The sequence below is a fragment of the Ammospiza nelsoni genome, chromosome Z (assembly GCF_027579445.1).
Source record: "Ammospiza nelsoni isolate bAmmNel1 chromosome Z, bAmmNel1.pri, whole genome shotgun sequence".
Taxonomy (NCBI): domain Eukaryota; kingdom Metazoa; phylum Chordata; class Aves; order Passeriformes; family Passerellidae; genus Ammospiza; species Ammospiza nelsoni.
The window spans coordinates 13,617,010-13,641,043 of NC_080669.1; the positions used below are offsets into that span (position 1 = coordinate 13,617,010).

The 24,034-nt window shown below is 36.7% G+C and overlaps 1 protein-coding gene across 1 annotated transcript in view; it reads left to right on the forward strand.

Moving 5' to 3' along the window:
* The window catches only part of SRFBP1 (serum response factor binding protein 1), a 67,802-nt gene extending 44,028 nt beyond the window's left edge, over positions 1–23,774 (forward strand). Inside the window, exons 4-8 of the mRNA XM_059492824.1 lie at positions 120–191; positions 20,079–20,160; positions 21,092–21,830; positions 22,262–22,299; positions 23,027–23,774. Coding sequence (XP_059348807.1) covers positions 120–191; positions 20,079–20,160; positions 21,092–21,830; positions 22,262–22,299; positions 23,027–23,220 — 1,125 coding nt within the window. The 3' untranslated portion in view covers positions 23,221–23,774. The remainder of the gene's footprint in view (positions 1–119; positions 192–20,078; positions 20,161–21,091; positions 21,831–22,261; positions 22,300–23,026) is intronic.
* The last annotated feature ends 260 nt before the right edge of the window (positions 23,775–24,034 follow it).

The following is a 24,034-nucleotide window of genomic DNA, read 5'->3' on the forward strand; positions in this document are numbered from 1 at the left end:
TGGTTTTCTTCCTTTAAGAGATTAGGGAGGTGCCATGATTAGAATGTTTATAAGGAAGGTGAACCTTAGACTTCATATAGTCTGATCATAAGAAGAATAAACTTATCTTTCATCTACAGGAAATAAAACCAGATGAAGTTACCAGACTTGCTCTTAGGACAGAAGTTAATTTTGAAAGTGTCTGCAAAAAGGTAAGACTTGCTGGTTTTTGTTTTTCTTCCCCTGCTTCTCTCAGTGTGAAAAGGTGCCTGTGTGGGTGCAAGTACATGGATTTGACACTGTGTGTTCTGTGTGTTGTGTTGTATCTTCATTGTAGATCTTCCTTTTCTGAGGAGGTTTATCCTTTGGGACATATCTACAGAAAAATGAATAGCTGTCTAGTATGAATTGTCATTAGTCTGGTGGGCTAGTCCATAGTAATTAGAACAGAATACCAGGAAGCGTAGTGGTGATTTCTTAGTCTTTATAAATAGATTTGTTTTGTTTATATAGTATATATACATGTTATAGTATAAATTAATTTTCAATTAATATAAACAATCTAAGTAAGCTTTCAGCAGCAGTTGGTAAAAGGCACCTTTAAATACTCCTGAATGCAGAGAGAAGTTTTCATGTGTAAACAAAACAGGACAAACATTAACTTGAAATAAAGGTGGAATTCTAACACCCCTGTAGCTCATTCGTTTCTGTGTGATGTTTCTCTTGAAGCCTACTGATGGTACAGTATCAAATATTAACAGCCTAACTAGAGATGTCATAAGAGATTAAATTAAGACACAGAAGTGCAAGATGCTCGTTGAAATAAGCAGCTGAGGCCGAGAGCAGTCCTCTTTCAAAGAGCATGTTACATTTTTGATGCAAGAAAGCAATTCTGAGTTTAAAAGTGTCAGTGCATGAAGTCTTATGGGTTTTTTCACTTTATCCTTAATTCCTATGGGTGGTCACTGGGGAAGGCTGACACTTGAAATGTTTGTTGTACACAGGGTAAGTTTTAATGTAGAATTGGGTCATTTACTCCTGTAATGTCATCATTAGTTTGTAATTTAACTCTGCTGTTGCATATTACAGTCGTGTGATGTAGTTCAGTTATTAGCATAATGTGCAGCAAATTTTTCAATGTTTTATGTCAGCAAAATCAAGTTAATAGGAAAATACCACAGGAATTCGGTATTTCTTGAGAAGTGTTTGGGTAGAAGCATCCTAACTGTTTTTCCTTCTCTTAATGATAGAAGAGAGTAAGGAAAAGGTCACAGATACACTGGCATGAAGCTAAAAAGCATTCTTCTTTTAAATTTATTTGACCAGGATTTTCCAGTGTGAAGATGAGGCAGTCAGAAACTGCTTACTGTGACATTAGAATTGGGGCAGACACGAAGATTTTGAGTGTGTAAGGACACATGGAGAGGGATTTTATTCTTGAAGAGGGATGCTACATTCAGTGACATTTTGTCATTTAACTGTAGGAGATTCTTCTGGCAAGAATTCAAAATCACCAGGTTTATGCTGATTTCATAAAGTGAAGGAGGACCAAAATGAAATTATTGATGCTATTTAGTAAAGGAGTTTGTAGGTTCACAGTTGGAATTTTATTTTCTAAGGTGGCAATTTTATTGAAAGAATGCTGAAGGAATTTAATTAATCTTATTTTCTATATATTTTTATATATTCTATATATTTTTATATATTCCTTATTTATTTATATACCAGTCATGACTAATAGACTGTTTCTCATATTTACCTAAAGTCTTAAAATGGGCTTTAATTTAGCTTTAATTCTTGAAAATATATATGCATGGAGTTGTTTAGGGGTTTTGATCTGTTGTTTTTTCTGTTACTTTCTGCTGGTGGCCCAGTTTTTCCAGGGAATGGAAGTCTGTTAGTTTCACAGTTTTTAGTGGATGGAACTTATATTTCAAATCAAGCTGATGAATAGATGCTGATCCTTTTTATAATCTGTAGAGGGTTTCAACCTCCTTGCAGTAGAAGAATATGTGCAATGTATATCAAAACTTCACTGGATGCTTTTGGTTGACCATAACATATCCCCAACGAAAGAAGGCATCCCTTCTGTGCTTAAACAGAAGTTAATTCTCCAGTATTTTATTTCTTATTTTTCCACAGTTAGTCATTAAACATATAATAAAAAATTTGATCTTCTGTCCTTAGCAATATTCTGTAGTCTCATGAAATACAGACCACATTGTTTACCTTTTCATTAACTTGAGTTTCAAAATATTTGAAGGAAAACATCCTGTGGCTGTTTTCATTTTCAGAATAGGTTTGTTTTCATTGACAAAAGGCAATCTGCTTTTAATTCACTGTGGAATGCTGAATATTAGTTTTACATAGTGGTCATGTAGTCAAGATACTTTTTTAATTGCTTCTGCTCACCGAGTTTTTATGTTCCATTGCTGTTTCCCAGACTTTTTCAGAATAAAGTTAAGCATACTTTTCTGTTTAAAAAGAGTTTGCATATATTTCAGTCAAGTACAGTGAAATTGTGCTAAGTGTTTAGCAGGTGGCAATTTACTGGGAGTTCCTGTGATTTAGATTTCAATATGGCTGTATTGATAATAAGCAGATCAGATTTATCGAGTTGCAGGGGGTGTTGGCAAGAGTCACCAGCCCCATGACACAAGACTTTTTTTGAAAGCATTACAAGAAGCAGCTGGTAAACAATTCTTTATGTATGTCTGCTGAAATATTTTTAATCAATCTCAATATTGCTGCAGCAAGCACCATTGTTACCAACAGGTGATAAATCCTATTGTAAAAATTGGATTTTTACAATACAATAATACAAAAATTAGATTTTTACAATACACAACGAGGCACTCTCCCATCCCACATCACGTCAATCCAAAACTCCTCCACACAAGAACACCTTCTCATAGCCCTCCATATAATTCTCATAATGCTTCTAATCCTCAAACCCGAACTAATCTCCGGTATCCCCATATGCAAGTATAGTTTCAACCAAAACATTAGACTGCCACTCTAAAAATAGAAATTAAACCCTTCTTACCTGCTGAGGAGAGGTAAAACCAATGAGAACTGCTAATTCTTGTATCTGTAAAAATTGTAATAAATGTTACCATGCAACTTTGACTAGGCTTTATATTGTTGGTTCTATTTATAGCTGTTGAAGAACAGATCCTGTATTTTGTAGATTTTCTCCGAGTCCTCGTACACTTTTTGTACCAAGTTGTGCATTGTCTGTCACAAATATATTTGACAGACATTAGTAAAATTAGAAAACCATGTCATAGAGCTCATATTTTAAACTCATATTTGCAGGTGTGATGGCATTTTGAACTGTTGCACACAGCTATATTCCTGCAGTGTACAGGAAGCTTGATTCATCAGTGTTGTGCCTCAGGAATCTGAAGTTATAAATTGGAAGCTAATCCTAATAATGCTCTTCATTACAACCCGAAAACTGAACTGAGCACTGGCAAAGTCTTAACTGTTATCTTCAACTTGTTGCTAATGGGGATTTAGGGTAGTTCGGATAGGTGAAGATAGGCAGGATAAATAAGTTAATATGAATGAATGTTTTTATTACAAAATTATGTTTATAATCTGGGCTGTTTCCTTAAGAAAAGAGGATGTTGGTCCACCTGCGAACACCTTCTTCATAACCACGGTTGGTTTTGTTGCTTTTGGTAACAGATGTTGACTAACTTACTGTAGCATCTCATTTAGCTTTTCTTCCATACTTTGGTGTATAGCACATAAGAAAGAAATGTGTTTTAAACACTTGAGAATGAGAGAATTCCAGCATAATGGAACTGTGCTTACAAGCAGTAGTATGTCATCTTGCCTTAAGTCAAAATACTTACTATTTTTTCTAAAGAATAAACTCTGTGTTTTTCAAAATACAGCAACAGTCTGATTTGGGAAGCAGTGTTGAAACAGAAATGAACTATTGTATTTTACATTGAGTGTAGAATAGAGTACCAGTATACATTATGATCAGAGATTGGATTGAGCAGGCGCTTCTGACTTGCAGAACAAGCATTCACAGATCATAAATGCCACCTATATTTTTTGCCTCCAGATGCAATATTCACATAATGGTAGGAGCATAATATTCCCTTCTTTTACGCTGATCTTAAATCTGTGGTCCTTGAGAAGAATGCCACCTTTTCCTACTAAGTCTTGTATTTCCACGCATTGCACAAGTCCTGTTGTGTTTGAATCATGCAGATGCTTGTCTGCAAAGAGGGTTCTGCACAGCAAATACTGAGTGTATTATTATCCTCAGAGCTTTTTTGGGGCCACATCTCAAGATTACTGAAAAGCTTGCCCCAGTTTCTAAATATGTTTAAAAAAATTTGTAGGCCAGAAATGTAAGTCATTAGTAGCTTTTTTTTCCCCTAATTTAAGTTCTGGCAAGCTTGTTTTGGATTGCTTCATGTACAGGAACCAACTTTGTCTTGTTTGGAATTTAAAAGGAATTCAAAGGCTTTAGAATAGGATCTCAGGCAGCTCATGAAAAGCCATAGGGAGACATGCCAGGATTTAACTGAGCAACTGGGTACGCAGTGTGAGTTTGGTCATTTAAAATCTAAGCTGCCTGATGAGGACAACTCGGCTTAACATGACTTTGGAGGGTTGACCTTAGTGCTGTGTGGCTTCTGGTGCAGATATTTTTAACAGATGCCTAAAGATATAGTACACTTAGAAGTTCTGGGGTTGAGTACATTTGGTATCTCCGGCACTTTACCTATATGGCCTAAATGAACTTGGGATGAGGGAGCCAACCAAAGTACTAACAGTAATATGAAAGGGTTTTCTGTGATTTATCAAACAAGACTTTGACTTATTCACATGTGAGAAGACCATTTTTGTTTCACCTTCCAAACTTCTCCTTGAATCCACTCAGTCTCTGGTGTAGGCTAAGGAAGTCCTTGGGCAACACGGACATGAGAAAGGGGTTAGAAAGGTGTTTCTGCCCAGAACAGACAGGAAGAAGAATGACAAAGTTATAGGGCTAAATATGTATTAATTGTATTTCTTTCAAAAGTGTGTTTCAAGCACATTATCAAAATAGCATTTGTCAGATTCACGTCCTTTTTAAATTATGCAGGTGATGGTCTGAGATTAGTCTATCAATTCACAGCCTCTCTGTCATTAGTAAACAAAGAGTGAGCAAGGGTGGAGTAGTCACAATACTAGTTTTTGTTCTTCTTTTTAGATTTACATTGAAAATGTTTTTCACACCAACAGTATGTGAAAAGCAGTTTATGAAAGGCTGCTAGCTTTGAGGCTTTAATTAACAGTGGGTAATTAATTGGAGCACCAGGTGTCCCAGAATAACTCACTAGATGGATACAAGCCATCATTCTTGCTGAAGGAATACACAAGGTATTGTTCTACTAAATACACTTATTTATTAAGGAAATTTCAAAATTAATACCCTTGTACTTTTGAACTTTGTGGCAGGATAAGAAAGATCTAAGTTCTGAATCAGGTAGAATTTTTGATTAATCATATCTACATGTACAGAGGAACAGTCATATCTGTATTTCTTAATTTAGGAAAATAGAAAGGTTTGTCTCTCATCTGATAATCCTAATGTATGTTTGTGATCTTTGCCTTCATTTATTTTAAAAATGTACTTCCTAGTAGAAAATATCTAAACAAACCCCTCTGCATGTACTGTAGATTTAATCTGAGGAAATGTACTAAATCATAAAAAGGGCCCCTAAAAAGGGTCTTCTGCATTTTAATTGGAGACTTCCTGCTAGCTTCAAAGGCTTTGGGTCAGACACAGAATAGTCACTGTCTTTCGTTTAGTGTTCGGAGGATTTTTCCACAACCTCCCTTCTCCTCCCCCCCGCCCTCCTGAAGAGTCCTACTCATGACACAAACATACTAATTAGTCTAGATGTTATTATTGATGAAAAACTTCTGTTTCTGTTGTTAGTGCCTTTAATAGTAAATTCTTTTGTACGTGGATTTTTTAACATTGCTTATGGAAATATTTTGTTTGCAGTACATAAACCATAGGGACAAGACTACTGTATGAATCAATTTTCTTTGTAATACTGATGTGACAGTCCATTAGCATTGTATAATATGCTTATCATTAATACATTGCAGTTTTGTGCTTTGATTTTGGCTATGTGGGGGCAAATGGGTTTGGGGAACCCATGAAAAACTTGGTTCTCCTTTTTATCTAAATTTTCGTTGTTACACACTGATAATTTAATAGCCTGCCTGGATTTCATAGATAATCTCCATCTCACTCAATCCCACCTTCCCTATAAGTCTTAAGTATTGGAAATGTTGTTATCTTATTTTCTTTTGCTCCAGAAGGAATGTATTGCCTTACTAAGTACATGGTTGTTTCTATTCTCCAACTAAGTGTTTATGCTGAAAATAGTAAAATAGTAATAGTCAATTTCTTTTCCTACATGTTAAAATGTTACCTTCCCATCTTAGTTCATTATGAAACAAGAGATACTAATTTGCATATTACACACCCGATAGACTTTTCTGTCTGTAATAGATGCATCTGTCAACATGCTATATTTTTTGGAAATATGTTGCATTCATTTAATGTTACAATTTCCGGCATCACAAACTAAGATAATTGTCTTTATGCTGGGCATCACTGTTACAGAGTTTGATTCTTTTTGTCCTGAGTATTTTTACTCAGTTTCATTGGAAGTTACACTAAATGTATGAAGCCACGGTTTCCTGAGAATTTTCCATGTCAGACACCAGATGTTAGTCTTAAACAGGAATGTTTGTGATCTTCTGAAGACCACTGATGAAGTGAAGAATTTTGCATTCATTGATGAATATCACATTCAGGTGTAAATACTTTCTCTGTGTAACTGATTGTTCTTTATTTTCTTTTCCTGAAAGTTCCTCATCTTCCAAATTTGATCATTTGAACTCCAAGCTGTTTAGCATGGCCTTTATATATACCAGGCTGTATTTTAGAGCCTAGAATCCATTACTGTGGCTGCAACTGAAATTTTATGTCAGTATAAATGAAGTCTGCCAGTTTTTGACAAATCTGTCTCCAGTCTTCCTCCCACCTACTTTGCTTTGCAATTGTCCTTATGTCTCCTAGCCTAGCCAGTATCAATCCCTCCCCAGGCTTCCAGTGGGAGAGTACAGAATTGTGCTGGGTTCTGTCCATATCACCCCCACCTTATCCATCTTCTCTAGTTGCTCCTTCACATCCAAACTAGGCTGCCATACACACTCCACTGTAGGGCCACTCTTTGGGAGCAAGGAGGTAGGCTAGACCAGAGTTAGCATTGTCCTCAACATCAGAGTAGCAATTGCAATGAGCATTGATTGCAAGCAGCTTAGATTTTGTTCATTCTGGAAGGAGTCTTCCTTTGAAGTTCCGTGTCGAAATAAGTTGCTAGTAACTTTGGCAGTGTTTCACAGAGATATTTTTTTATCTCTGACACAAAAGGGCTGTCTCCTTTCAGATTTTAAATTGCTAGTCCAAGAATCTTTCTACCACTCATTTGCATCCCTGTGAGGCTGTATTTCTTAATTTGGTTGCCTGGTTGAACAGGTCAAGTTTGCTGAAGTAGTCTTGTCCCTAGACTCAGAAGTGGTGTGATTGCCTTTGATTTGAATGTGCTCATTTCACTTACTTGATGTGCCAGACCAGAATGTGGGCAAGCATATCAGTTTGTAAAACTCAGAGGAAGTTGGTTCACATTTTTGTGAGTGAGACTTAGCTTGGATCCCCAGATAATTCAAACAAAATGAATATGCTTTTGAGGGTATAATAGATGAAAAGCAGGGTGGGAAGAACAGTGTTGCTAGAGTCAGATATGCCTGTGGCAGTGGTGTTGTGATGCATGATGCTGCACACAGCATGGCTGTACTTCTTCAGTCACAGAAAGTTTTATGTCACAGCACTCACAAAAGACAAGCAACTCACAACTTTCATTCCTATTTTAAATGAGTATTTGAGTGATGTGTGATCAATATCTATGTGGATATGAGCTGTCGCAAGAATAATAGAGGAGAATATTAGAAGTTGTCTTGTTTCTGTACTTGCCTTGAAGAAAATACAGGAAAAGTGGCATAAAAAGAGGTTCTCAGAGTATTGCAGTTGATTTGGCAACTGTTTGGTATGGTTTGGTTTTTGTTGTTTTGGTAGGTTTTGGGTTTGGGTTCTTATTTTATTTTTAAATAAAGGAAGGCCAAGTTACTGATGGCCACAATCGCCTTCTCCAGAATATTTCCCAGGCTTGCATACAATGCCTGTGAGGTGGAATATCAGTGCCTAGACAGGTGTATGGTATAAAAATGAGACACTTAGATATTTGTAGGATGTTTGGGGCCAGTAACAGCTGACATGAAAGATGACCTGCAGCATAATCATTATTGCACTGGGTTGTCAGCACTAAAAATTTTACAGGACATAAAGGAATATTTAAAAGCAGAGGGAAGGTTATATGCATGGAGGAACATCAAACTAAGTGATGTCACACATCGGGAACATGTAGCTACTTTTGGGGATGTCTCTTACACGCCAAGGACAGAACAGCTTGATCCAACGAGTAATGAAGGTAAATCAGACTGACTACAGTGACAGTTGATTGACACCTCCAATACTAAGGTACAGGGAAAGAGTGTAAATTGTGAATGCTTCAGTATTAATCCTTTCACTGAAAACAGTAATGGCAGAAACTAAAATTCCTGTCATGTATCATCATCACATAATATAGATGCCCTCTTCCACCACATCTTCAAGATACTTAATGCAATTTACCATCTTTACAGGGATAATGAGGTGTGATGTACATGCATGAGAGTGGTACTTTTCTGTGAAACACTGTAGTTTCACAGCTCAAAGGTATTACCAGAAAAAAAAGCACTCAGAAGTGTTTTGAGTGGAAGTTCCAGCTGTGACAAAATTTTGATACCAGTTGTGTACTACAGGCCCCAGTAAGAATGGTAATGGTGAACAGAAAATGTTCAATGAGACTAGAGAAGCTACAACTTTAGGACAGATAATAAGAGCGGGTGTTTTCAGTTATGCTTAATCCTTTTGAATACTAAAGAGAGAGTCTTTACATTGTATATTTTATGCATCTATAGGGAAAGTAATCGGTTTGTAGAGTTGATCCACATGAAGGGGCAGGGAGATGGATTTGTGCAACCAAATGACAAAGGAAAATACTTCCTCTGTCTTGCCATCTATCTCAAAATCCTCTGGGAATAGATACTCATTGAGCAATTTCAACCAAGCTTCCTGTAGCTTGTTTTAAGAGATTTAACTTCCAGTAGGAAGGCTTTTTTCTGGTTTTGTGAATGTGAGAAATCAGTGAACCCTGGAGGGGAAAATGGCCATAGTTTATTTTGTCTTGGTCTTGCTTTGAGAAGCACGATAGAGTTGGGACTCTATGATAGTGTGCCAAGTCAATGCGCTCCTGTCTAGAAGAAAAGTGCAAGGAGACCACATAAGGTAGAATTTACATGAGTTTAAACATTATTTTGGTTACTTGCTTAGAGAATTTTAAGTGTTAAGATCTCTTTAATGTTATATAAGCATGTGTGATTACTTATGTTAAAGACTAACAGTTCCTTGTGCATTATTAACTGGAAAAACTCTTTCTGTATATTTGCTTTGTTGTGTGACTCAGAATTGCATTGCAAAATCAAAAAAAAAATCTGACATTCCTGATATTTCTGAAAATGAAAACCAGCTGCTGGTGCCTTATGCTACTTTTATTTTTACAAATAAAACTCTATCAGTTTTTCATTATGTATATAATGTAAAAATAAAGTACATTTTTCTGATTTGTTCCCATCTCTGCTCTTCAGGTAAGTTTTTAAAATGCCCAACTAAGTACTAAGAAATTGATTCTTAGAAAAATCAAACAAGTAAAACAAAAGTTATGGAATTAAGCAGGCTCTTTCAGCTCATTAGGAAGCCCATCAATCTGCTGTTAACCCTGGAAAACTAGGAAGTGCTAGAGCCACAGTTGCCTGAAACTGTAGATGGTATTCCTGAATTATTAGAATTCTGTTTAAAAAAAAAATCTCATGTATTGGGATTTCAATGAACATAGCTACTAAGACCATCCATGTGAAAAATGGATTGTCTTAGCAGCTTGGTAAAATGACATCATAAGTTTACGCACATTGCACCTCGCTAGCAATATTGGTAAGTAAGACGAAGTATTGGAAACTGGAGGTAACTAGTGACTTAATGGAAATATAACAACATTAAATTTCTACTGGTGATGATCTGGTTTTTCTTGGATTTGGAATAACTGCCAAATGATTGGAGTGGTTTGGTGGTTGCACTAGGGAGACAGCATGCCAGAGTTAAGTAATAATAATGTAACAGCCTAGAAGGTGCCAGAGAGCCTCTAAGCATAACCGTTCTGTGTGCCATGTGGTCAAATACCAGCTATAAAATGTGAACACCCAGGATTGCCATCCATCTTGCATCCATTCTCTGCTGATGTGCTCAAGTGATACCAGGGATAACATGTGTATCTGATGTGTGTTTATCTTTAGAGCTGGTTTCAAATGCATTAAGTCAATAGACTTCACAATGGAAAATCTACATTTTGGTGCCAGAGAAATGGCATGTTTATCTCTGATGTTTTAATAGTTTTTCAGTGAACTGAACTTGAATTTCCATTTTCTTTTTCAGAAAAAGTCTAAAAGACATATATATATTTTTTAAAAAATCTGTTTTCAATCATGCACACAAATTGCAATGTGGTATGCCAAGAAATGCTGTCTTGAGTAGCTTATTATAACATGGCCTAACCCTGGTTAGTGTGAGCAGTGCTTGTGAAGTCTTTTAAATCATCTGTGCTTCCAATTCACTCTCTCTTAGTTCCTTCAACAGGAAGGACTTTGAACAGAAGTACATCTCTCCTGAGAGTTTTATCTGAAGACATTAGCTTGACAATATTTTAGTTATATATAGGTGTGTTCCCTGCTAGTAATGCTGGCAAAGGTAAAGGTCTGAGCAAGATGTGTCCACGGGGATATTTTTTTTCCTTTATGTTATAAATTATCTGAAATATACATTATTAAAGTGGCACTTGTTTTTGAAATGTTAGCCAGTTTTAAAGCATTACATCTGTTTTAAATTTGAAGAGCTCAACTACGTCTACTTTCTCTGCTATAAACTTAAGTTCATATGTGTTTACACTTACAGTGCAGTATAAGCCTGCATCTGAATAGTTATAGTTTGAGATCTGAGCATCTGTTTTGAAGTGAAATATTGTAAGGATATTGCAAGATTACATCTCTGATATTTTGGTACAGAGTGTTGTCAGCATATCCATGTCATAGAGATGGTTGTGAATTTCTCAGTTCTGAAGCTCCTTTGGTTCATCCAAGACAGAATATTTTGGACTTTCTGGTTCATTATAATAGTTTTAATAATACAGAGCTCATCCCTGTATCAGCAATTTAGTTGCTACCATGAGCTCCACTCAGTCTTTGGACAAGCCTGTGATGCACAGCTGACTCACAGGAGTTCAGATGCATTCAGGTTAAAGTGAAGTCAGAGAATTCTATTTACTGATTGTTTTACAGCACTGCCTGAATGTTGTTGGTCTCCTTTGTCTATTTGCTCTCTTTTCTATAACAAATAAGTATAAATTTTTTTTTTTTAATTTTCTTTCATGATTAATTTTTATCTTACCTAGCTTAACTCTCTATTTGGACAACTGCCTGTTTTAATATTTCAGACCCTCATTCAGGATGGCCAGTTAAAAGAAATTACCTCAACTTTATTGTTTTGTAAAAGTCAGTTATTGTTTCAGATCTGATATATAGTTGGTGTCCAACTAATATGTTTATAATGTTTTCTCCAAATTTCATTTTCTTCTCTTAAGACTGTGTGAATTTTGTGGCAAAGAACTTTCTCACAGCTACTGCTTGTTATACAAGATTTTGTTTCTATTCCCCCTGAAGTACATCTTTTCTTTCAGGATTTCTGTTTCATCTTATTTTGCTTTGCAGTTTAATATATTAATATGATTGTGTCTTACCTTTTTAGGATGGAATGTTTGCTTGGTTTTCTTATGTGGGGTTTGGATGGGTTTTTTTAGTGCCATCTATGCTCTCCCTGAGAATTGTTTATGCAGTTTGGCACAGTGCATATATTTTATTGCAATACTATGCCCAAACACTTCAAATGTCCAAAAATATGAAAGGCATATATTTTATACAAGGCTATATATTAAAAAAAAAAAAAAAAAAAAAACATGTAGACATGTAGACTTCATATTGCTATACTTTTGTGTTTGATTTTGTTTGTATAGTTAGAACTGTGTGTATTTTATCCTGGTCAATTGTCCTGGATATACAATTGAAATTATTTAATTTTTTTAGGCTTTGACTTAGGGAGCACTCCCTTCACATCTGTTTTCTACTTGGAATTTGTCCACAATTTTCTATAGCATAAAATAATGTTCAGCATTCTCTGAGGTTTTCGTAAAGGCCAGCAGTGGTTTCAGTGTTCATCTGAATTAGACCATCACAATTCGGAGAGGAGTTGTCACAGAGCTCACTTTATGTCATCTTTCATAATATTCAGAAGTTTGTTTGTTTGTTTTTTTAATGTGCACATTGTTTGTGTGGGATGCCAAATTGAGATGATTATAGACACATAGTCTTACTAGCCTTGGAAAAAATGAAGATGAGTTAGAAGCAGTTTCCACTTACACCTAGAGTTGACCCTGTTTTCCATAAGGAAATAATGAAGAATCCATGCCTGCTTCTGACTTTACTTTATTGAAACAATCATAGGAATTGTTTTTTTGCATAAAGAGAAAAAGGAAAGAAGTGTAGAAGATTAAGTACATAATTTGTAATTGGGCAGGTCTGAGGTTTATGCCAAGCTCTGCTGTACATCACTCTGATAGTTTGGGATGAAAGACTCCACTTTTCTTTGACCATTTCGGAATCTGAAAAATAAGTATTTACTTCACACTTCTTTTCCTGATTAAATTAACTGTGACAGATTTGTCCAAAGCAACTCTATTGACTTTTTTATACTCATATTAAATATGGTCATCTAACATTTGCAGAGTGCTACGCTTTTTAAAGAGCCTGTTGTGAACATCTTAAAATGCTTAGATAGTAGGTACTTTTTATCATGCATGTAATAAAGAACAGCAAATAATCTTATTTTTGTTTGAATTCATTACTTATTTGGAACTTTTATTTTAAACGAAGAGGGGGAATGATAGAAACATGTTTATATATCAGACTTATTTTTGATAAAAGACAAGCCAAAGAACAAGGCAAGACAATGTGGAAAGGAATGTGAATTGAAGTGGACAAATCTATTGGGAAAGGGTAGCTTTGGTCCAGACATTCAAATAAAATTATAGCAAGTACCTTGATAGTATTTAGAAGAATCTCATGCTGTTTCCTGGTGCTGGATTCAAGAGTCTGTGGTAGGCACTGATGAGTTGAGTCAGTGCTGCAGCTAGCAGCCCAAGCTCAGATAGATTTTCCAGACTTCTGCCTTCTACTGTGTGCGGTTTTACATATGGGTAAAAAGACTCTGTATTGTCAGGTACCCCTGTGTTCTTCATAATGTTTTGTGTGGGGTTTGCATGGCAAGATTTTGGTAAATGGGTTGGCTATAGGGGTGTATTCTGTGAGGAGGGGCCAGAAGCTTGCCCTGTGTCTGATGGAGCCAATGCCATCCAGCTCCAGGATGGACTCACCACTGGCCAAGGCTGAGCCCTTCAGCAATGGTGGCAGCGCCTCTGGAATAACAGAGTTAAAAAGGAATGGGGGGAACGCACAGGAGCAATTGCAACCAGGGAAGGGAGGAGTGAGAATATGTGGGAGAAAGAAGGGAAGGAGGTGCTTGAGGCAGTGCAGCTGAGGAGGCGACAGCAGAGACAATGTGTGAACGGCCCCAAGGCCCCCCATTCCCTGTCTCCCTCTCTGTGCCACTGGGGTGGAGGAGGTAGAGAAAATGGCAAGTGACATTGAGCCTGGGAAGAAGGGAGGAGTGGAGGAAAGGTGTTTAAGGTTTAGTTCTTAGATGTCATTACCCTATTCTTACTTGATTGGCAATAAATTATTACTTCCTTATTATTACAAGCTGAGTCTGTTTTGCCCATTGTGGTACTTAGTTAGAGATCTCTCCCTGTCCGTATCTTGACCCATGAATCTTTTGCTGTATTTTCTCTCCCTTGTTCTGCTGAGGAGGGGAGTGATAAAAACAGCTTCACTGGGAACCTGGCATCCAGCCGAGGCTGACCCACCATGGCTTTCAAGATAAATAAAGTAAATATCCAAATACTTTCATGGTTGAATTACTATGATAAAAGAAAACAATGTAAATAAATATAAATTGTGGCAAGCATTGAAAAGAATAATAAACAAGTTTTTCTGTGTATCTTGGTGTTTTGTAAGAAATTGTTCAGTTTTAATTCAGTAGTTCTATCATAGAACATTGTCTTGATGAGTTTTTGCAAAGGTTTTAAACCTGTTAAGACATTTTTTTATCTTCAAATGGAAATTTTTCATCAGCCTATTTTAAAAAGTGTATATTGTCCAATTAAAAAAATTCTACTGAAATTTAGGCAATTTTCTGACATCCATAAAGAATTTATTTCTTTAAGAACTTCTCACCTGTCATGCTATTAAGCTTTTATAACTGCTACTTTATTACACCTGTATGATCATTTTGCTGTTACATTGAAAATACTTAACACTTGAGTAAAATCAAAGTAGTAGATTATTATAAAAATGAGAGGTTTTGGCAGATGATGAGTAAATAATTTGTCATCATTTCTCATTATTAATGTGAGACACAGTCAACTACCAACCCCTTGCTGTCAGGAGCTGAGACAGCAATGCTGCAATGAGTGATACCATTAAGCAGTTGCTTCCCATGCCAAAATCTTCACCATGTCTGATGGCCACAAACCCCATGCTGTATGCCTTACAGACATAAAGCAAGAGGGAGAACTAGCTGAGTGTCACAGTCAGAAAGTAACTTATTTCAAGTCTTGTTCCAAAGTAGTATGAGGTAGTGGTATAGACTTAGGTGACAGCCATGATTGGCACCTTCAGCCACCCTGTGACTTCACATTAATCACATCTGCTGTTCTGAAGGACAGCTGTAACTAGTGAGAATTCTGTAAAAAATGTATGGATTAACAGGTTTTCTAGTGTGGTTGCTTTGTGCTGTTTTTTAATAGAGACATCTTCTCCCAAGCTGCTAATAAAGGATGTTGCAATGACATCTTTGGCCCAGAATTGGGTGTTACCTTTTTTATGCTTACTCTAGTTAGTATTGGCCCTTTTTTCTTTCCTTTATCTTAAATCCAGGGTGTTGTTAATATTTGAAATTAAACTGCACTTCTAGATAGTTTAAAAACTAGTATGACATTCCCCAAGGTTGGTTTCTATATAATGTTTTTCCATGTACTGCTTGCTTCCCAGTGGGGTTTCTTACTGTTTCCATTTGAATGTCATTGTTTTAAATAACTGACTAATGACAGATGCAGAGCCACCAAGCATTACCAGTTTGGTAGCACTCTCACCCAGGTGGAACTCTAGTTGTTGTCCTTATAGTAGTATATGCTTCTAATAACAGTCTTGTTTCTGATGAGATATGTAATGAGGCAGTTCTCTTCTGTGCAAAAGTCAGTTGAAGAACAGAATATGACCTCTTTCCTGTTATTGACTATAACTACAGCAGAGAGGGTACAGACAAAAGTACCCTGGAACAGAAAGATTGTTCAGAATATAACAATGGTCAAAAGTCTACATTTCATGTTCTCAGATCGATCACAGGTTTCTGCCCTTTGATTCATCCTGAAGCTCTACTGTCTCAGGCTTAATACCAAGGCATACCATTCAGCCCCTGCAATCACATCTGCCTTGAGACACTCACTTTCTCATTCTCACTTTATTACCTGCATTGTATGAAACAAGTTCTACCCACCCAGCTTCTGCCTGATGTTTACATCACACTACTCCTTTTTACCCCGTGGTGCCAACTCTCAGCGCCACTCCAAACTTCTGACCTGTTCCAGCACATCTCAGAACTTGCATTGGGAATCTGCTTTTATCTTCGCAAGTTTGTAACTTCCATTCTCTTCACAGTCATTGCCACTATTTACCAAGTTTGTCTCTCTTATGTGGGGCTTACACGTGTGTTTGATAATAGATGTTTTTAGTAATATTTACAGAAATAATGTATTATTTAGCAAAATAGAATTTTAGGAGGCTGTCTCAGGTGGTTTAACTGTAGCCAACAGCAAATTCCAGACAGCTGCTCACTCACTTCTGCACCAGCAGGATCAGGGAGAGAATTGGAAGGATAAAAGCTAGAAAACTCATGGGCTAAGATAAAGACAGTTTAATAGAGAAAGCAAAAGCTGTGCACAATAGGAAAGCAAAACAAGAAATGAATGCAGTGCTTCTTATGCCAGGCAGGCGTTCAGCCATCTCCAGGAGAGCAGGGCCCTATCGGACGTGACAGTGACTTGGAAAAACAAACACCATCACTCCAAATGTCCCCCCAGTTCCTCCTGTTATCCCCCACTTCAGGTTCTGAGCATGATGTCACAGGGTCTGGAAATCCCTTTGGTCAGTTGGGGTCACCTGTCCCAGCTGTGTCTCCCAAGCTCCCGTGCACTCCCAACTCCCTCGCCAGTGTGGCAGCACGAACAGCGGAAGGGCCTTGGCTCTGTGTAAGCCCTGCTCAGCACTAACAAAACATCTCTGTGTTATCAGCCCTGTGTCCAGCACAAATCCGAAACACAGCCCTATACCGGGGCCACTGTGAAGGAAATAAGCTCTACCCCAGCCTCAACCAGCTGGGGTTTAATTTAACAGAAAGTTAAAATTTCTCACTACAGAGTGTGACTACAGACTGCTCTGTTGCTTTGTTCACTTTACAGAGCCTCAGTTGCACACTGAAGGAGGAAGAACATTCCTGTAGAAAGTACTAGCACATTCTTGCATAAAAAATAAGTAGTACAAAATAATGCAAGAAGTAGCAGAAGTATGTCAGAAAAAAGGTGTACAATTTTTAGTATCTAATTAAATGTCCAAGGGAAGGGAAGGACGAGTAAAAGTGTTCTTGATCGTAAAGACAGATTTATTTTGTTAAGTTTTTTTTCCGTATTGTCTATATTTCTAAAACATTTTATATACTGGAAAATACTTGAGGGAAAATAAATTGAGTGTGGGCTGTGCCAAAAAAAACCCAAACCAAAGCAAAACCAAAAAACCCATACAAAGAAAAATGAGAAATTTGAGGGAATGTGAATATCATATTGTGTGTTTGTTAGCTGGTGGCTATCAGTGTGAGTAGTGTTTGTGAAGTATTTTGCTCTAAGGAAAAAAATGTGGTTATGCCATATGGATTGGCCTATATATGCTTAAAGCCTTTCTATAAATACTTGAATTAAAAGACACCAGATGTTGCACAGAAGCTGCTGCTGCTGCTGCTTTCTGAACGTCATGGTATATTCTTTCAAAACCCACAGGAAGTAGCTGAGGGAAAAAGTGTATTAATTAAGTTCAGAAATAGATTTTCCAGCTATAGGAAAATCTCCAAAGAAAATAGCATATGATCTTCAGAAATGCGAGCTTTCTGTCCAAGAATCTGGTGGCAGCATGCAGCACTGTCACATGAGGATCAAAATTCAGAGTTCAAGTTCTTAGAGCTAAACTAGCCTGGAAATAAGCCAGTCTGTGGCCCTTGGAAATGGACCCATCTTTTGACATGTCCACTCTAGCCTGCATTCATAGTTCTAGAGACAGTCTTCAGAAAAAACATTTTTCCAGTTTTTCTTGACCTGAAGAAATAATGTTGTAGTAGCAGATACTTGAGGGAAAAGAAAGTACTAGAATTCCCAGATGCTCTACACTTCAAACTTGAAATATGGCTGACCGCAGAGTATATTTTATAAGCTCTAAAACTATGGCAAAAGAATTACAAAATCGGATTTGCTTTCCACTGGTTGAGGAGGAAGATTTATGGTTGGCAAACCAATTAAATGTTTCTGCATTTAGAGGTACTGACTCTGGTTTATTTGTAATGCCTTCTTTTGCTCCGTTTCCTTCAGAGCAAAGCACTGAGAGTGACTCTCTTGCACTAACAGTTGGTGGGAATTGTCCCATCTCTCTCTGTGCGCTGGATATATAACTGTTTATAGTCACATGGTTCTGCTGGAAGAAAATGGATGTGCAAACAAGTAACATTCACCACTGAGCAGTCTTACATGGATCACATCGGCTGCTTTAGGTGTGAATTGCTGATGTGTTGGGTATCGTGTGTGTCATGGTGGTTTGACCCCAGCCAGCAGCTAAGCACCCAGCAGCTGCTCACTCACCTACCCCTGTGGGATGGGGAGAGCATCCCAAGAGCAAAGTCAGGAAAACTTCTGTCTTAAGATGAGGATAGTTCAAGGAGGAAATCAAAGCTGTATGTGCAAGAAATGGAGAAGAAGGAATTTATTCACCGCTTCCCATCACCAGTCAGATGTTTATCCACATCCCAGAGAATAGGGCTTCACTTCATATAATGGTTACTTGGGAAGATAAATGTCATAACCACAAACATCTCCCCATACCTTTTTGTTACCTAGAGCTTTTATTGCTAAGCATGACTTGAAAAGGACTTGATATCCTTTTGGTCCATATGGCTCAGGTGTACAAGGGGTTTTCCTTGCCTGTGGTAGGGGCAGACCAAGAAACAGAGAAGGCCTTGATGCTGTGCAAGCACTGCCCAACAGTAACTAAAACACTGATGTGTTACCAACTCTAAAATGTTTCAGTCACAAATTCAAAGCAGAGCACCGTGTTGTCTACTATGAGGCATGTTAACTCCATGCCAGGAGAGAGCCAGTACCACTTCTGCTCCTTGTTATCTACAGATAACACCTGTGGCTTGGGCTCCGTCTGCTGTGGCGATTGTTTAGGACAGGAGAGGCAGCCTGCTCTGTTGAGTTGATGGCACCAAAACCAGCTCAGGTTGGGTCACCAGGCACTTGTCTGGTTCTTTGTGAATATCATCCTCTGTTGATTCTGGTGGCTTCTGCTATGATATTTCCATAGCACAAAGCTGAAATCACAGAAACAATTTGAATATGTACCTGTTGCAGTAGCACTGGGAGGAGAAAAGAAAGGTGTGTCTTTTGTATTTGTTTTCCACTGTCTCCCAGAGAATTCCACTGCAAGCTTTTAAGAAATCTTCCTGATAATGGTGTGTTTTACAAATCTGTTGGACCTACTTTTCCTCCTTTCAAAAAAGAAAATAAGAAAAAAGGAAACAAACAAACAATCACACAGGGGAAAAAAACCAAAAGAAGATAGAACTGTCTTTGGAAAAGTCTTAGATACCATTCATTTTGTTTTTCAAGCAGAGTAATGACAAGAATATGAAAACGAGAGCTTTTGCAATGTGTCACCTGTGATTTCCAGTATCAAAAAGAGGAAGTCAGATTAGAAACAATTTCTTCTTATCTTTTTTTTTTTTAATTGAAGCAAGAATATTTCTTCTTTGAATCACTTTGCAGAGTTCCAATATTCTACCACGTCAAATTTAAAATTATTTGTCTTTATGGTCAATTTAGACCTTGCCTTTCAATGGTTTATGTGAATTCCTTCAGTATCTGCTATGTCATTTTGCCAACTTTAATGGGATCAATACTGTAATTCTTGTAAGCTGTTGCATTCCTTCAAGCAGAATGCTTTCTACCAGTATGATGTTCTTTATTCAGTGAGTTCATTCATTTTCTTTGCTCTTGTATGAAATAGTAAGTGTCAAATCAGTGTCTGTTATGCTTTAAAGAAAACATAAATTGTGTTATCCCTGTTCAGTACCTGAGAACTATCACGTGTTGTGTATCTGCTACGTTTCTGTCAATGTTTAGGTAGGAAGATTTTAATGTGTTTAGAATGATGGTAATACATGAAGAATAAAATACTTGTTAGTGTCATAAGCTTTCCTCTTGCTCAGTTCCTGGTGAGGATCACATTAGTAGTATGCATTGTAGCATACTGACACAGACCTGTGTAAGCTGACTGTTCTGTTGACTTCATGCCCTTGAATTTTTCTTGTGCAGCCAAACTGTACTGCAGCTGAGCGAGCCATGGCAAGACTTGCAACACACCCCACCTTGAAGCCCAGATTTGTTGAGCTTAAAGGTATGAAACATTTTATTGAATTTTTTATTTCATCTATAGCTTACGGTGTGTTACCTTGTTCATGCGTATTTCTGACGTGAATAAAAGTAAAAAACCCACAAAAGCTAAAAGCTTCTGTAATGGGGCTAACTAGCTGCAGTGAACCGAGCCACAAGCTTCAAACCATTTGAAATTTATATGGCTTTATATGTGATAGTATACAATATGACATTTATTTAATATAATGTCGAACTATTTAATTATATGTCGAACAAACAGAGCTTATAATGGAAATTCTAAAAATCAAATAGATGTAATAGAGTGTTTCTAAATTAAGTAGGAACATAAATGGATTATTGCAACTGGATTTTCAAATGGATTATTAAACTTGATTTTCAAAGGCTTCTAAAGAGTTTTACAAATCACTTTCTTAATTTTCCCTGAAAACTGTCCTCAGAATCCTTAGGGTATCTTTCCTGGTTATTTAGGATTTCTCTTGAAACTGGAATTTTCCACCTAAAATTAATGTTACAAATAGTAAAGCCCTAGTAGTAATGTCACAAAGTTACTTCATTAATAACAGAGCATATCAAATACCCATTTAATTATATATGAACAAATTAGTATTAGTTTGCAGTTTTACACACGAAGTGTACATGTGTGTACAATGTACACTAAGTGAGCATGATTATCAGCTGCAGATTATTTTTGAAAGAGAAGTTCATGGCTTAACCCAATTCATGGTGTATTTATTGATAATATTTTCAGGGTTTTTCCTTCACTTTTGTTGATACTGTATTCTAAGGTATCTCTTGTCCCATGTGTTTGGCAAATACTTCATAAGGACATTCAAAATATACTCAATACAACACGTATAAGTTGCAAAAGTGTTTTATTATATAAAAATAATTCATATGTAGCTGCAACAAAATATTTTCTGCCCCTTGTACAGCTGCTGTAAAAGCTTTTAAGGATGCAAGAAAGAACCCAGACAAAGCCACTCCTATGAAGAAGGATCAGTCAGAAGAACAGCCTAAATCAGCACAACATTCCAATAACAACTTGGATGACCAAGCTTGTAAGCAGCCTCAAAAACAGCAAGGATGTGAACACAAAACAAAACCAGGCATGAAAGTAGAAACTGACAAAGTGGTTGAAGAGCTCTGTGAGAGCAAATCTGAGCAGAAAACTCTGGAAATGGAGAGAGCGAATGCTCCAGAGGAACCTTCATTTCAGGCAGGAAAAATGCAAACAGTTACTCAAAACAAAATAGAAAAGAAGCTTGACTATCAAAAAAGGAAAGAAAATATGAGTATGAACAAATTAAATGAAATAAAAGAAATAATTGATGATAGTGACCAAGAGCATCCCAATGAAAAGGAATACTTTGATGACAGTACTGAAGAGAGGTTTTATAATGAGTCATCAGATTCTGACAGTGACAGCAATGATGATTTCTTCATTGGAAAAGTAAAAAAGAAGAAAAAAGTAGCAGCAGTTAATAATTTTTCTTCAACAAAAGAAAAGGGTAGTGTTCAGAAAAATGTAATGAAAACAGAGAAGAGCAGAGTGTCTGGGACAGCACAGGATTTGATCATGGAAGAGAGAAAGCCACTTGCAAAAGCAAGCAAGCTGGAGTCAGTGTTCTGCAGTTCTTTGTCTACCGCCAATCAGAAATCTCAGAACAGAAGGTAAACCTCTTCCCCATGTTATGTTCTCCATTCCTTCCCTCCTTCATGGCAATGAAAATGTGATTTCTAGTTGTGATTTCTAGTAAACAAAGAGAATTTACTTGCTAAACAAAGAGAATTTCAGCCCGTTAAATCTTAGAACATTTTCACAGAAACTACTCACTAGTCTTCTTAAGCTTTCTTGACAATTTTTTATATTCACAGTAGCACTGATTTATGATGCCTAACTAGATCTAAATGCAAATTCAATCACTTCTGAATAATTCTCTTTCTACTTCTTTATTAACATGGTTGGAGCAGTATTGAAGAAGCTTGCATGTTATGTTTGAAGTTATTCCGTTACTGTTTTGATGATGATGATTCTTTATTCACAGGTGTTTGTAATCTTACGATTTTATTGAAAAATCTTAATTTCTCTTTTTGTTTTTTAGAAATTCTAAAGACCAGCCTCTCAAAAAGGAAAGAACAGGTATGTATTACTTAACCTGGTAAAATTAGGAGAGAAAAAACGTTTTGAAATTTTGTTGCCTCTGCAGTCTATTAGTGATGGGATGTATTTGTTTCTTTTCAAGTTTGTGGCACATATTTTAACACTTGTTGTTAAAATGGTCAAACTGTTCAGCTTTCATTTTAATCTGTGGATATTGTCTGCTATTTTCTATTTTCTCATATTTGAAATACATAACATAAGGTTTACACTGGCAAGTGCTTTTCTGTCTGTCAAGCAGTTAGCATTACTTGTGCACAGGTAAAGGTAACAGACTGTTATATGTAACTAGGACCTTATCTCACATGTAATTTCTTCACTAGCTCCTGAATATGGAATATTTTATTCAGTTTATCTTCTGTGGTACTATTTTGGAGTTCATTGGACTAAGGATATAATTCCAGTCATATTGAGTTACACTGTGTAACAGTCATTGGTTTATTGTGAAGAAAAAAGTTTACATTGTGCTGAATGTTTGTCTACACAAATTTAGAGTGTAGTCGGTATTAATAAATCTTAACTGTCTGCAGCCTACCGAGTGGCAATTTATCAGGCTGCAAGATTAAGAAATCTTGCTGTGAATATTCATATGACTGTATTCCCCATGGCTCATTATGAAATTTTTGAAAATATCTGCAATCCCAAGGTAGTTTGCATACTTTTATTAAGGTTCCTGATGTAGTTAATGTTTTATTTTGTACTTGCACAGGTTTTCTTAAAAATGAAACAAAGCTCAAGAAGAAGAAACCATTTGCAAAAGCTTCAGGGGAAATTACATGCAACAATAAGAAAGCACCTTTGGAGCAGCCTCTTCATCCTTCATGGGAAGCAAGCAGGCGACGCAGGGAGCAGATGTCTCAAATTACAGCATTCCAGGGGAAAAAGATTAAATTTGATGACTAGACTATATGTAAATGGAGGTTCTAAAAAACAATTTTCTGCAACTGCTGTTTGAACATCTTTGTTATACTGTCCATAACCTTTTCAACCCACAAAATTGCAACTATTATTAGTCTACAAATTTGCAACTATTATTTACCATCGTAGAACATCAAGATTGTTTCATCCATTGTTTGTGCTGTCTGTTGATTAATGTATGACCATTTGGTGCTGGCTCATAAGTCCCATTATGTAGTGCCACCATTCATGAAACATACCCTAATGTGCATGAAGGGTTTTTAGGAACATAATTTGTGCCCTGTAGGAATACTACAGATTCTTTGGAGGGGGCTTTGTGAGGGTTTTTTTTTGTATGTAAAAAAATTTACTTTATATGAGAGTTTGGTTATCAAAAGAAAGGTTCTATATTGTATCTCACCTAAGACAAAGTAAAAGATTCTTTAATTTGAAGAGACTCCATAAATTCATCAGTGTATCGGGTAGCTGGAAAAGTCAATGTGTTTTAAGCATAATATGGAAATTTGTGGAGAGAATAAAATATTGCTCTTTTACATTGTGATCTCTGTCCTCTGATTATACTGGCAATTTGAGGAAATGAAGAGGTGTCTTTAATACTTTGTTCTGGTAGTTATGTCTGGATTCTTCAACATGTGTGTCTTGCACTTTCTGAAAGAACGTGAAAACATGAAAAAACTTTGTACACTAAGAAACATTTGACTTTTAAGTGCCAGTTTGACACTGGGAGTTCATCTGATTAGAATATGACAAAAAATTCATTGAATACTTCTTCAGGTGCTTCTTCTACTACCTAATTGAA